General features: G+C 24.9%; 8 protein-coding genes across 8 annotated transcripts; 4 read left to right on the top strand and 4 right to left on the bottom strand.

Annotated features, from left to right (window-relative positions):
* Positions 1-62: 62 nt before the first annotated feature.
* On the top strand, positions 63-1,985 carry SRAE_1000250200 (Trans-2-enoyl-CoA reductase, mitochondrial; the record flags this gene model as incomplete). The annotated part of the gene is made up of 5 exons (XM_024649587.1): positions 63-303; positions 340-650; positions 815-943; positions 987-1,544; positions 1,599-1,985. The coding sequence occupies 5 exons, from the start codon at positions 63-65 to the stop codon at positions 1,983-1,985; spliced, it is 1,626 nt and encodes a 541-aa protein (XP_024503448.1).
* A 53-nt stretch (positions 1,986-2,038) lies between these two features.
* On the bottom strand, positions 2,039-3,104 carry SRAE_1000250100 (Hypothetical protein; the record flags this gene model as incomplete). The annotated part of the gene is made up of 3 exons (XM_024649583.1): positions 2,039-2,230; positions 2,274-2,952; positions 2,989-3,104. 3 exons carry the CDS (start codon positions 3,102-3,104, stop codon positions 2,039-2,041), a joined length of 987 nt encoding a protein of 328 aa, XP_024503447.1.
* A 574-nt stretch (positions 3,105-3,678) lies between these two features.
* SRAE_1000250000 (Na+/H+ exchanger family and Cation/H+ exchanger domain-containing protein) lies at positions 3,679-5,171 on the top strand (the record flags this gene model as incomplete). Its single annotated transcript, XM_024649582.1, has 3 exons — positions 3,679-4,375; positions 4,436-5,077; positions 5,137-5,171. The coding sequence occupies 3 exons, from the start codon at positions 3,679-3,681 to the stop codon at positions 5,169-5,171; spliced, it is 1,374 nt and encodes a 457-aa protein (XP_024503446.1).
* Positions 5,172-5,205: 34 nt separating this feature from the next.
* On the top strand, positions 5,206-6,063 carry SRAE_1000249900 (Hypothetical protein; the record flags this gene model as incomplete). Its single annotated transcript, XM_024649581.1, has 1 exon — positions 5,206-6,063. The coding sequence occupies one exon, from the start codon at positions 5,206-5,208 to the stop codon at positions 6,061-6,063; it is 858 nt and encodes a 285-aa protein (XP_024503445.1).
* Positions 6,064-6,301: 238 nt separating this feature from the next.
* On the top strand, positions 6,302-7,432 carry SRAE_1000249800 (Hypothetical protein; the record flags this gene model as incomplete). Its single annotated transcript, XM_024649580.1, has 3 exons — positions 6,302-6,630; positions 6,672-6,886; positions 6,936-7,432. The coding sequence occupies 3 exons, from the start codon at positions 6,302-6,304 to the stop codon at positions 7,430-7,432; spliced, it is 1,041 nt and encodes a 346-aa protein (XP_024503444.1).
* A 33-nt stretch (positions 7,433-7,465) lies between these two features.
* Positions 7,466-9,393, bottom strand: SRAE_1000249700 (GH07323p; the record flags this gene model as incomplete). The annotated part of the gene is made up of 4 exons (XM_024649579.1): positions 7,466-7,708; positions 7,747-7,998; positions 8,048-8,490; positions 9,303-9,393. 4 exons carry the CDS (start codon positions 9,391-9,393, stop codon positions 7,466-7,468), a joined length of 1,029 nt encoding a protein of 342 aa, XP_024503443.1.
* Positions 9,394-9,843: 450 nt separating this feature from the next.
* Positions 9,844-10,828, bottom strand: SRAE_1000249600 (Aurora kinase B; the record flags this gene model as incomplete). The annotated part of the gene is made up of 3 exons (XM_024649578.1): positions 9,844-10,326; positions 10,370-10,697; positions 10,752-10,828. The coding sequence occupies 3 exons, from the start codon at positions 10,826-10,828 to the stop codon at positions 9,844-9,846; spliced, it is 888 nt and encodes a 295-aa protein (XP_024503442.1).
* A 664-nt stretch (positions 10,829-11,492) lies between these two features.
* On the bottom strand, positions 11,493-12,467 carry SRAE_1000249500 (Mitochondrial carrier protein family and Mitochondrial substrate/solute carrier repeat and Mitochondrial carrier domain-containing protein; the record flags this gene model as incomplete). The annotated part of the gene is made up of 2 exons (XM_024649577.1): positions 11,493-12,249; positions 12,298-12,467. The coding sequence occupies 2 exons, from the start codon at positions 12,465-12,467 to the stop codon at positions 11,493-11,495; spliced, it is 927 nt and encodes a 308-aa protein (XP_024503441.1).
* Positions 12,468-12,654: the final 187 nt, after the last annotated feature.

Raw genomic sequence — 12,654 nt, 5'->3', positions numbered from 1 at the left:
TTAAGTTTTTGAATAAAAATTATTTTAAGGTATTTATTTTTATTTTATTTTTATAAGTAGAAATGAGAAAAATTAAATCTTTTAGTATATTATTACTAGGAGTATTTATTAACATTACTACTGAAAATGTAAATACCACTATCATTGAATGCCCATCAAATAATATTATTGCAATGAAATGTTCAAAGAGAATACATAATTTATTTACAAAATTCTTTCATATTGACCAAATCAAGGGAATTCTAGATATTTCAATGGAGCCAATTTTTAATAATTCATTAGTTCAAAATAAAGTTATTCAAGGTAAATAACCTTAAAAAAAAGTAAAACATTTTTAAGATATAATAAATTATTTTAAAAATACAATCGACAGAAATCAATATGAAACAGGAGCATTAGCATATAGTTATTTATCTGAAAAGATTGGACCATTAGAAACAATGGATCTACTAAAAAATAGTATATCAACTTTCATTGAAAACATGAGTCCATTTATAAAACAATTAAAAGAAATGTCAAAAAAACTTTTTAAAAGAAAATATGATAAGTGTCGTATTAAAAATATTTTACACCAAATGATTCTTCAATTTTTTACAAGAAAAAGGACTAGGAGAATTATTGCAATAATTAAAAAACATATTAATCCATTAGTATTTGATAAAAACTACAATTTATTAAATTTATTTATAAACTTTGATATTTTAAATATAAATTAAATTTTAAAAAATCTATTTTTTTAAATACTTCAAAATAAAAAAATGTAAAGAGAGGTGTATCATTCCAAATACAAGACAGGCACCATTTTCATTTAAAGATAAAACATCTTTTAATAAAAATGTCTTCTTCAAAATTATTTTCATTATTTTCAAGTAGAAATATTTATCTAAGGCGAGGTTTGACAGGAAAAAAATTAGTTTATGAAGGTTATGGTGATCCATTAAATGTATGTTGTTGGATATAAAAAGTTCACTAATTAGTATGTTTAGGTTATAAAGTTGCAGACAACTACTATTGATGAAAATTTAATAAATGATCAAATCATTGTTAAATGGTTAGCATGTCCCATTAATCCAGCTGATATAAATCAAATTCAGGGAGTCTATCCAGTTAAACCACCTCTCCCTGCTACACCAGGAAATGAAGGGTGTGGAGTTATTACAAAAATAAATGAAAATGAAAAGAATCTTAAAGTAGGTGATCTTGTTATTCCAAGGATTTCAGGATTAGGTACATGGAGAGATTACGGAATCCATAAATCATCTGATGTATTTAGAATAAACAAAGGATTTAGTATTGATAATGCTGCAACATTACAAGTAAATCCCCCAACAGCATATCGTATGTTACATGATTTCATTTCTCTTAAAAAAGGTGATTTTGTAATTCAAAATGGTGCAAATTCTGCTGTTGGTAAATTTGTAATTCAATTATGTCGTATTTATGGTTACAAAAGTATAAATATTGTAAGAGATCGTGACGACATTGATGAATTAAAAAAAGAACTTACAGATTTAGGTGGAGATTATATTTTTACGGAACAAGAGGTAATATATAAAATTTATTTTTAAAGATTTTATTAACTGATAATATTTTTATAGTTTACCACTGAAGTTAAAAAATTTTCACAATGTAAATTGGCATTAAATTGTGTTGGAGGAAAAAGTAGTCTTATGCTTGGAAGAACTTTAGATCACAATGGTATATTAGTAACATATGGTGGTATGAGTAAACAACCAGTTCAATGTTTAACTGGACCATTTATATTTAAAAATATTTCATATAAAGGTTTCTGGATGAGTCATTGGTATAGTGTTCCTGAAAATGAAATGAAACGTCAAAAGATGTATGATGATATTTATGAAATGTACAAATCTGGAGATTTAAAAAATGTTAAACTTCAAAGTTCATCTTTAGAAGATTATGAGACACCTCTAAAAAATCTTCAAACAACAAAAATAAAACAAATATTTAGAAATGATAATTAAATTAAAATTATCATCATTTATTAAAATTTAAAAATAAATGATAAATAGTTATTTTATTTTTCATCATAAAATTTTTCACCATACATTTGTGGTAACAATTGAGTATGTTCTCCTTTGTAATACTTGGATACTTCTAAATTTAACAAAGATAAAAATACAAACCCCAGACATATAAATATAAAATTAAAAAAATTATACTCATAATCTTTTATAAATAGCATTCCCCCAAAAATAGAAATTAATCCCTAAAAATTTATGATAAACTAATTAGTAGATTTATAAACATACGATTATATTTTTAAGATAATTACTATTGTCGAATGACTGACGTTCTTTGGGAATTAAGTTCATAAAATTTAATAGAATTCCAGTAAGTGATAAGAAGACATAAAGATATAATGTTGAAGCTGATATAAAATTATGGCGGAAAAAGAAAATAATAACTGCACTATCTCCATTTATGTGGGCAAAAAGAATGATTGGAATGATAATTATTGTTGAAGAATAAAATAGAAGTGTTGGTATATTAAAAATTGTATGATTTATTGTTTTTATATATATATGTTTTCCTAAAGATGTTAAGTAAGCATGACATATTGTTAAAAAGTATCCCATTATAGTATCTTTGGTATCTGTTACATATGACAGACATATCATTAAAATTACAAGTAAAATTAAAAATTGAGATCTTGTATTTTGTATTAAATGATATGAATGATAGTTTATTAAGCATGTAAAAATTATTGACGTTCCTTTGATTACAACAAATATTGGTAGTGAAAGTTTAAGGAGGCCGATAACAGAAGTTAATAAAGCTAATCCATAACATGCTGAGTACATAAAAATTTCTTTGATATCACGATAATCAACATTATTAATTTTTAAATGTCCAAATAAATTTAAAATTGGTAATACTATTATAATTCCTAGGACATATCCAAGAATAATATAAAATAAAGAAGGAAATCTAAAAGTTTATTATAAATTTAAAAAAATATCTTACACAATTGAGGTAATTAAATATTTTGTTAAAAATAGAGTTAATAAATATCCAAAATTTAAATATAAATTATTATATTTTGAAATGTGATCTACTGTAACATATATAGAAATTTTCATTATTATAAATATAGTTAAAAGAATTAAAACATTTAATTTTTATATACAAGATATTAGATATATAGGTTAGATTGATCTTTATCATTAGTTATTTTATGTTCCGATTTGTTCATACTATATTTAACAAGATTACCAGAACTTTTTGAAAAAAACAAATAAAGATTATCTATTATATTTTAGCTGTTAACATTCAATTTATTTTATAAAGCTATAAAATTAATAAATCAAAAAACATTTTATATACACATAATAAATTTTACAAATATTTTGGTTTATAATAAAATTGTTATTTATAAATGATATAAAAATTTATCAACAAAATTTGAAAAATTCTTTGTTAAATATGCGTTGAGTAATAGCTTTACAATTAATGATTTTGTTAAATAATACCTTAATAAAACTTTTCATTGACTGATATGATTTTATAGTATTTTTCAAATATAAAATATTTATATAATTTAGTTTTCTAATAAAATCTTATCTTTTAAGTAATAAATTTGTATAGTCAAATATTTCTAACTAACTTAGTTTTATATCATTTTTTATTAAACACTTATTATTATTAGAAAAAATTATGAAATCGTCTGACTTCATTTTCTTTTTTCTTTTACTATTATGTGAAGGATGTTTATGTCTATCTAATTCAAGTGATATTAATGAAATTGAAAAATTAAATGTTAATTTACATGAAATAAATAATCATGATATAGGAAAACATCATGGAGTTCAGGTTGCATCTTTTAGATGGGAAACAGTAAGAGCTCCATTAGTTTTGACAATGTTTATTGCTGCTATGGGATTATTTAAAGTGATTTACCATACAACTGGAATATTTAAAGAATTTGTTCCAGAATCATGTTGTTTAATTATCCTAGGAATGATTTTAGGATTTTTCTTTATAGGAGATTCTAATCATGATAATATAAAGTTTTTAGAATTTGACTCAAATATCTTTTTTTTTTACCTTTTACCACCAATTATCTTTGAATCAGCATACTCTTTAAAAGATTCAGCATTTATTGATAATTTAGGAACTATTTTACTTTATGCTGTACTTGGAACTATCTTGAATATTGCAATTATTGGTGGGGGATTGGTTGCCTTGGATTCATATAATTTAATGGGAGACTTCAAAATTGATCCACTTGATGCATTTTTATTTGCCTCCCTCATTGCTGCTGTTGATCCTGTAGCTGTTTTGGCAATTTTTAAAGAATTAGGTGTCAATAAAATGCTTTATTTTATGGTTTTTGGTGAATCATTATTAAATGGTAAAATAATATATATATATAAAAATAATGATTCTTTTTATATTTTTAATATTATTATAGATGCTGTAACAGTAGTGTGTTATAATCTTGTAACTGAATTTAAAGAACTTCCAGAAATAACACTACATGACATTGGTATGGGTGCAGCATCATTTATATGTGTAGCAATTGGTGGTTTTTTAATTGGATTATTTTATGGAATACTTTCTTCATTCTTTACAATGTATACAGATTCTGTTAGAGTTGTAGAACCTATAATATGTTTTGGTTTGGCATATTTAGCATACATGTCAGCAGAATTATTTCATTGGTCTGGAATAATTGCTATCATTGTTTGTGGGTTATTTCAGGCACATTATACAGTTCACAATTTATCACATAAATCAACTGTTACAATAAATACTCTTGCTCATGTCTCAAGTACTGTTACAGAATCATTAATATTTATTATTCTTGGAGTAATGGTGGTTAATGAAGAAAAATGGATATTTAGTGATTTTCATCTTGGATTTTCAATTGCTGCATTAATATTTTGCCTTTTTGCAAGATTTATTATTGTTTTTATATTAACAACTATAGTTAATCAATTTACAGGTGGTGTTAGGTATATTTCAAGAAATGAACAAATTATAATGTTTTATGGTGGTTTAAGAAGTGCAATAAGTTTTAGTTTGGCATTCTCTTTAAGTAATACTGTTCAATGTAGGGGAATAATACTTTCTGCAACATATGTTGTGATCTTTTTTACCGTTTTTATTCAGGGTGGTACAATAAAATTTTTAGTAAAATATCTTAATATTAGACTTTCTGAGAAGGAAGAAAATTTCAAAATGTTTATTGAATTTAATAAATGTGTTGTTGATAATTTTACTGAATGCCTGGAAGAGATTTGTGGAAAGACAAATAATTCTATTGTTCAATATGTTAGAAATTTTTCACAACAATATTTAAGAAAATATATTCAGAAGGGGTATGTTGAGGCAAAACTTGCTAAAGTTGAAAAAATGGTTCAAATAAATAAGGATTCTATCATTGGTCAAGTTAATAGTGGAAAATCATTATCAAGAAATTCATCTTTTGGAGTAACAGATGCAAATAATAAAATGATTAATGCATCCATAAATAAAGAGTCAAGGCCAATGATTAAAAATGACAGTGAAACAGAAATTAATGAAAATATAATAATTTTAAGAAAAAATCGGTCATCAACTCTTACAAATCCAAATTTGACAAGTACAATAGAAATCAGAAAACTTATTGCCCAAAGTACTCCAAATGATTTTTATATTGATAAAAATATGGTTAATGAGGATGAGGAGGAGGAACGTATACGTAACATCAAAGAACGAATAGAATCAGCAAATATATTTACTTCTGATATGACAGAAAGAAAAAAAACACGAAACATGTTTGGAATACGTAAAAAAGATAAACATAAATTTAGTATTGGAAAAGGTATATTAGCTTCAGGTATTGGAAGTGTTGCAATAAGCTCAAATCAAACAACAGCTAAAAATAGCAGTAACCCAAGTATAGGTGAACTGGAATTAGAAAATGGAGAAAAAGAACTTGATAATAGTACATCAAGTATTGCAGAAGGAAAGCATCATCTTACCACTATTCAAAGTGTTGATGAAGAGGAAAAAATTATAAATAATGATGAAAATGAAATAAATCAAAACGATTGAACAAAGAACAACTAAAATTAATTGAAAATAAATTTACTTTTTTAATTTATACATATTTTTGTTATTTTCGTTGTTTTATAGATAAATGATTTTATTGTTTTAACCTATGAATTTATTTGGACATTAAACACATGCCACATGAACGACATTCCAATAAAATCAAAAAAACAAAATATATAAGATAGTTTTTATAAAAAAAAAATATTCGTATACTATTATTTTTTTTAAATTTTAAAAAATGCAAAGCGGAAGTGTTTTAAAAAAACCTAAAGATGCTAATACTTTGTTTAAAAAATTTTCTACATTCAATGAAGAAGAAAAGGAACAAAATTTTATGAGATTTTTAGGTGATTTTTACATTTATGAAAACAAAGAAATTCCTATGGAAAATGTTACTGATGAGGATTTGGAAAAGGCTTACGATAAAGTTACTTTTGAAAGAGGAAAAGCATACACAAGAATTTTGATGATGGGTCAATTAATAGATGATAGAAAATTGAGAGAACTTTTGCTTTCAAATGAGGAAAATAAAAATATGAATGAAATAATTTATCAGAAAATAATAAGGTTTGTTCAAATTATTTTTATTTATTTTTTTATTAATGTAGTTTGAGGAAAATAATTGAAAATTTAGAAAATGTTACATCTTCAGAATATCCTGATCTCTGTAAATACATTATAACTAATTTAAAATACAAATTGTATGATTTCTGTCACACTAAGTTTAATATTTGTGACGAGATAACAGAACTTATTGATAATTATCCTTCTGAAAATAGAATTGAAAGTCACAAGATTGATTTACTTCCTAAAAGTGAAAAAAGTTTGTAATATTTTTAGATTTAATTAAATATTAAAAAAATTTTTTATAGCTGCAATTTATATTGACATGAATAAAAAGTTTCATTCAATTGTATCAAAGTTTCGTTTTAACTATTTCCAAAAACCAGAAAATTTCCCAGGATGGACTGAAATAGAGAAATCTATTAAACATAAAGATGAAGGGGAATTGTCAGATGTTGAAGAAGATGAAGAAGAGGAAGATGAGGAAGATGATTTTTATAATGATGAAAAAGTCTTTCTTAATGTTGAATCAACAGAAAATTTAATAGAAAGCAAAGTTGAAGGAACAAACAATACATATGAATTGATTTATATTAATGAAAATAGTACTGAATTGGAACAGAGTTTACAATCAACAATTGCTGAAACTACTACAGAAACTTCTAAATCACTTAAAAGATCTTTAGTAGATGATAATAAAGAAATAGAAATTATAGGTTATGGAAAATCTGCTAAGTATGACAATAATTGTGACTCTACTCAAAATGAAATTGAATGTATTTCTCTTTCTTCAGATGATGAATAAATCAAAAATTTGTTGTAACATTTTAAGTTAATTTTAAATAAATGTTGATTTTTCTTCTGTTTCTGAGTTACCATCTAAAATTTCACTAGATTCAATTTCTTTTCTTATAATAAAGTGTGGAAAAAATGTCAATAGTGCATGTCCTAAGGGAGCTGATATGATAATAGATATTATTGTAATAACAATAATTGTTTTGTCAATTGGATAAATTGATGATACCTCCATAGATAAATTTTTTTGTACTATCAATAATGCTAATTTTGATGTTAATGTAGCCTGAAAATATTTATGATCTAATATTTTACAATATTTACCTGAACAGTAGCTTTTGATGAAAATGAAAATCCTATATAAATCATTTCTTTATAATTTAAATGAGTAAGTTTCTGTATTAGTATAACTGCAATACATTTTACAATTGTTGAGATGATTGTAATTAATAACGCTATCAAAATAATATTTATATTCATTTCTTTGATTTGTACTGTAGTTCCTATTGTTGAAAACAAGACTGGTTCAATAAAATTATTCCAACCATATTTAAATATATTATCTTCTTTTTTTAACTATAAATAAAATAATTAATACTTTTTTTTAACAAATAATATTTCTTACTCCTTGTTCATTGTTTTTGTTAAAGTTATAATTTATTATCAATGTAAATACAATAATACCAACAGATCCAATAATATCATTTTTGTAATATTTACTTCCAAAAAACATTAATAAGCAGTATGCCATTATTGTCATAGCCTTCTTAAAGGGAGAATTTTTTTTTTCATTCTTAAAAACATATACCATTATTAAACTTGAAACAATTCCAGAAATGGTACCAAAAAATATTCCAATAAAAATTGGTTTTGGAATTTCTAAATAAGATGACATATTTTCAAAACACACTGATACAAGCATCGTAAATGATGTAGTACAAAACATGTTTATTAAAGTGACTGATGTTAAAATTATTGAAATTACTCCTTTAGATTCATAAACATTTTCATTTTTTAATTTTATCATTACTGGAACAATGATGGCTGGTGCAACACATGCTAAAATCACTGAATATAACACTGAAATATTGAAGGGAAATTGGAGTATTTTATAGCATAATCCAACAATTGTCACAATATCAAAAGTTGTTGAGAAAAATGCTATCAGTAAACAAGTAGTAAAATATTTCCGTAAAGCATTAATATCCAAGGCAATTCCAGATCTAATAAGAATTATTATAAATCCCACATCACAAAAAAAATCTGTAATTTCTTTATTTTCTACAATGATATATTCATATATTGGGATATTTCTTATTATTACTCCAATTAAAAGGCTACCTAAAAAAGGATTAATAAATATTTTACAAAATTACCCAATAATGGAGCCAACTTTAAAGTTGATAGTAAACGTGATGAATACAAACCACCAATCCATAAAATATAAAATGAAATTATTGAACTTGTTATTTTGTTATCATCAACTATATGTAGAAAATCTTTTTTAAATAAGAATATTAATGACAGAAATCCAATAACTACAAGTAAGATTTCTCCAAGCATAGATTTTACCTTTAAAAGATAATCTCTTTTTAAATATTTATTGGTTAAATATCCAGTAAGCAAAATACATATAGTAAGAAGTATCATTAAATTGATAATGAATGAAAATATAATTGCGCAAATATATTATATTGTGTAAACTAATTAATTTAAGTTAATTAATTAATATTTTTAAAAATTTGTCATTGTTGGGTTTTATAGTTATATATAAATAGTCTAAAAATAAAAAGTACTTCAATTTCAAGATAAATAAATTATTATCATTTAATAATTATACTTAAAAGTAGCCAAAAAGATGCTCCGTGTGAGGCTCGAACTCACGACCTTCAGATTATGAGACTGACGCGCTGCCGACTGCGCCAACGAAGCTTGAGAAGGGCACTTTGCTTCATGAATATATTTTATCATACCATAAAAAAAGAAATAATCAACAATATGTACTGGTACTACTTTAATTTTAATTAATTATTTCTACTACTTACCATTCCAACTACATTACAAACTAGAAAAAAGCTAAAACATAAAATAAAGTTAAATTTTAATGCCTATGTGTAATATTCATTCTTTTTATCACTACAAATTAAAGGCCACTCTGTAATAGATTTCAAAAATTTGTTTTTATTACTACATAACGGTCTACGATAACTTTTTTTACGATTTCATGTACATTAGTTTATAAAATCAAAGAGAGATTTATGTTTCTCTCTGAAATCATATTTATTAAAAATATACTAACTAAACTTCAAATTTTATTAACAAAATTAAAAAAAAAAACAGAATTTCCAACGTTATTTTAATTCCAATGATAATATAATACATGAAATATATTACAGATAAATACAAATAAAAAAAACTTAGTTATAAATTCTTTATTCTTTCAGAAGAAAAAGGAGATAACACCCAAGGATGTTGAAGTACATCACTCAGTGGTAAACGTCTTCTTGGTACTTTAACCAAAAGCTTTGATATCAAATCTCTTGCTCCTTCACTTACATGACTTCCAAATCGATAATCAACCTCAGTAATTAATTTATATGTTCCTTTATTGTCAGTAGATTCAAATGGTGGTTTTCCATGTAAAAATTCGTAACATAAAACACCAATAGACCAGTTATCAACATTATGATCATATTTGAAACCCATAACTATTTCAGGAGGAAGATAGTCTAATGTTCCACAAAGAGTTTTACGATTATCACTTGGAGAATGAACAGACCAACCAAAATCAGCTATTTTAAGTTCTCCTTGTATACCAATAAGAATATTTTCCGGTTTAAGATCTCTATGTATAACATTTTTACTGTGACAATAATTTAAAGCATCAGCAACTTGTAATATATACTTTAAAAAATTTAACTTTTCAAAAATAATTAAATAAACTTACCTTAGCTGAACGTTCCTCATCAAACCTTTTACATTTCTGAAGTTCTTTATATAATTCTCCACGAGCTGCATATTCTAAAACTAGGTATATTTTTTTATCTTCCACAAACCAATTGTACATTTTAAGAATATTAGGATGATTCAAATGTCCTTGAATCTCAATTTCTCGAGTTACTTGATGTTCAACATTATTATCTTTAAGCTGACTTTTAAACAAAATTTTAAGAGCACATATAAAGTGTTCCTTCTTCGTTCTGGCAAGATAAACATTACCAAACTTTCCTTTACCTAGTGGACGACCAACCTCAAATGAAGATAATTTAAGAAATCTTGAAAAAAGAATTTAAAATTAAAAAAAAAAAATTATTAAAAAAAAAACATACGAAGAATCATCATCATACGTCCGTGATAAAGCACGAAGTTGTCCTCTTGTTCTAGGTGCTGGTACTGGAGCTTCCATGATATTTTTAGTGATTAAAAAGTAGAAAACGAATTACTAGAGAGAAGTGTATAATAAAGAGAGTATAAGATGTCACCAAATAACCGCTTTAATTATTTTCGTCACAAGACCATTTAAACTTTTACAGTTAAATTTATTTGTTGGATTATGTTGATGGGATAGTATATCAAAGAGAAATCTTTTCTTTTTCATATTCAATTTCAGTAGATTAATTGATATAAAATGTATTATTCAAGTTATATTATTAAGGATAAACTTTTAATGGTGAGTTTTATTTATTCGTGGGTTAATGTTTCAAAATACACATAGCTAATAAAGAAAGTTTTAACTGTAAATAAATATATACAGTTAATTAATTGTAGTTATAGTATATAAAATTTTTATATAACATTTTGAAGATACGATTGACAATCTTCAATGAGCATACAGTTAGTAAAATATATACAATAAATCATTTGTACGGTAAGGATACAGTTAGTAGGGAAAAGTTTTAATGAAATGAACAATAATTTGTACTATTACTAAACTTATTTTTTTTATGTAAATTGTATTTAAACTTTAATGAGACAAAATAAAAACAATAGATTTATAAAATAATGGTTAAAATCTAATAAAAATATATATTTAAGTTTATTGTGTTAATATAATAAAAAAATAAGTGTTTCTAACTTCGGTTAACACCTAAGATATATTCTCCAATTCCTAGATAATATACTGCTTGAGCAATACCAAATAATGGAGCCAAAACTAACATTCTACAAGCTGCTCCTTTAAATAATGCTTGGGGTCCTTCGAGACGAATTATTTTAATAAATGCATCTGGGATATTTTTATAAGGTTTTTCATTTGATCCTTCTTTAATTATTTGCATTCTTGTTTTTATGACATCTAAAGGTGTGACACAAAATGATGCTGAGGCTCCGGCTGTAATACCAGCCAGAAGAGATCCATAGAAAACAGCTTCACCACTACCATCATTCTTTCTTGGAGCCATATCATTTAGAGCAGCAAACCATGGAAAATAAAGAACTGAAAATGTTACATCTCTGGCTAAAGTTGAGGTGACGCCTTTATATAAACCTGCTATTCCATTTTCCCTTACCAATTTTGCTGCCAAAGCTGTTGCTGACATTTTTGGTCCTGTATTTTGTTGACCATGAATTTTCAACAATTCCATTGGTGTTGTTACAACAATTTGACATAAACCTGCCATACCACCAGCAATCATACCCCTAACCATGGTAAGTTTTTCCTGTCCAGGTACAGCTAATTGATAACGAAAAAAATCATTAGCAACTAATTTTATTGCTTTTTCTGGTGTAATTAATAAAATATTAACTGCTGATCCAGAGTAAAGTGAACGAATTTTAGAAAAAGTATTATTACCACCTGCAATCCATGTTTTTTTTGCACAATCTAAACTAAATAAGATTAACAAAAATTTTAATTATTAATAATATAACACTTACATTCCTGTATATTTTGGAGGCTCTCCAGGAAGAGTTACCTGATTTTGGAGTCTTGTTTTTACAAGATCGATAGGAAAGACACACGTAACACCCACTATTCCTGCAATTCCACCATTTAAAATTTTGGGAAAATATGAAAATTGTTGTTGATTACTATTAGATGTCATCATAAAATTTTTTTTTTCTATATTGAAAAAATAAAATAAAACTTTTCTCTCTTCCTATAAATAAATTGGATGTTAGTGTATATATATATTAATGATATGCACAAATATTTATAAGTTGTGTTTATTACATAGAAAATGTTTCTTACATATGTTGAATGTTATAGGCATACGACGAATGTATTATACAATA

Source organism: Strongyloides ratti (genome assembly GCF_001040885.1).
Source record: "Strongyloides ratti genome assembly S_ratti_ED321, chromosome : 1".
Lineage (NCBI taxonomy): Eukaryota > Metazoa > Nematoda > Chromadorea > Rhabditida > Strongyloididae > Strongyloides > Strongyloides ratti.
Note: the sequence above shows the minus strand (reverse complement) of the source record. Positions and strands in the feature narration are given on the sequence as shown.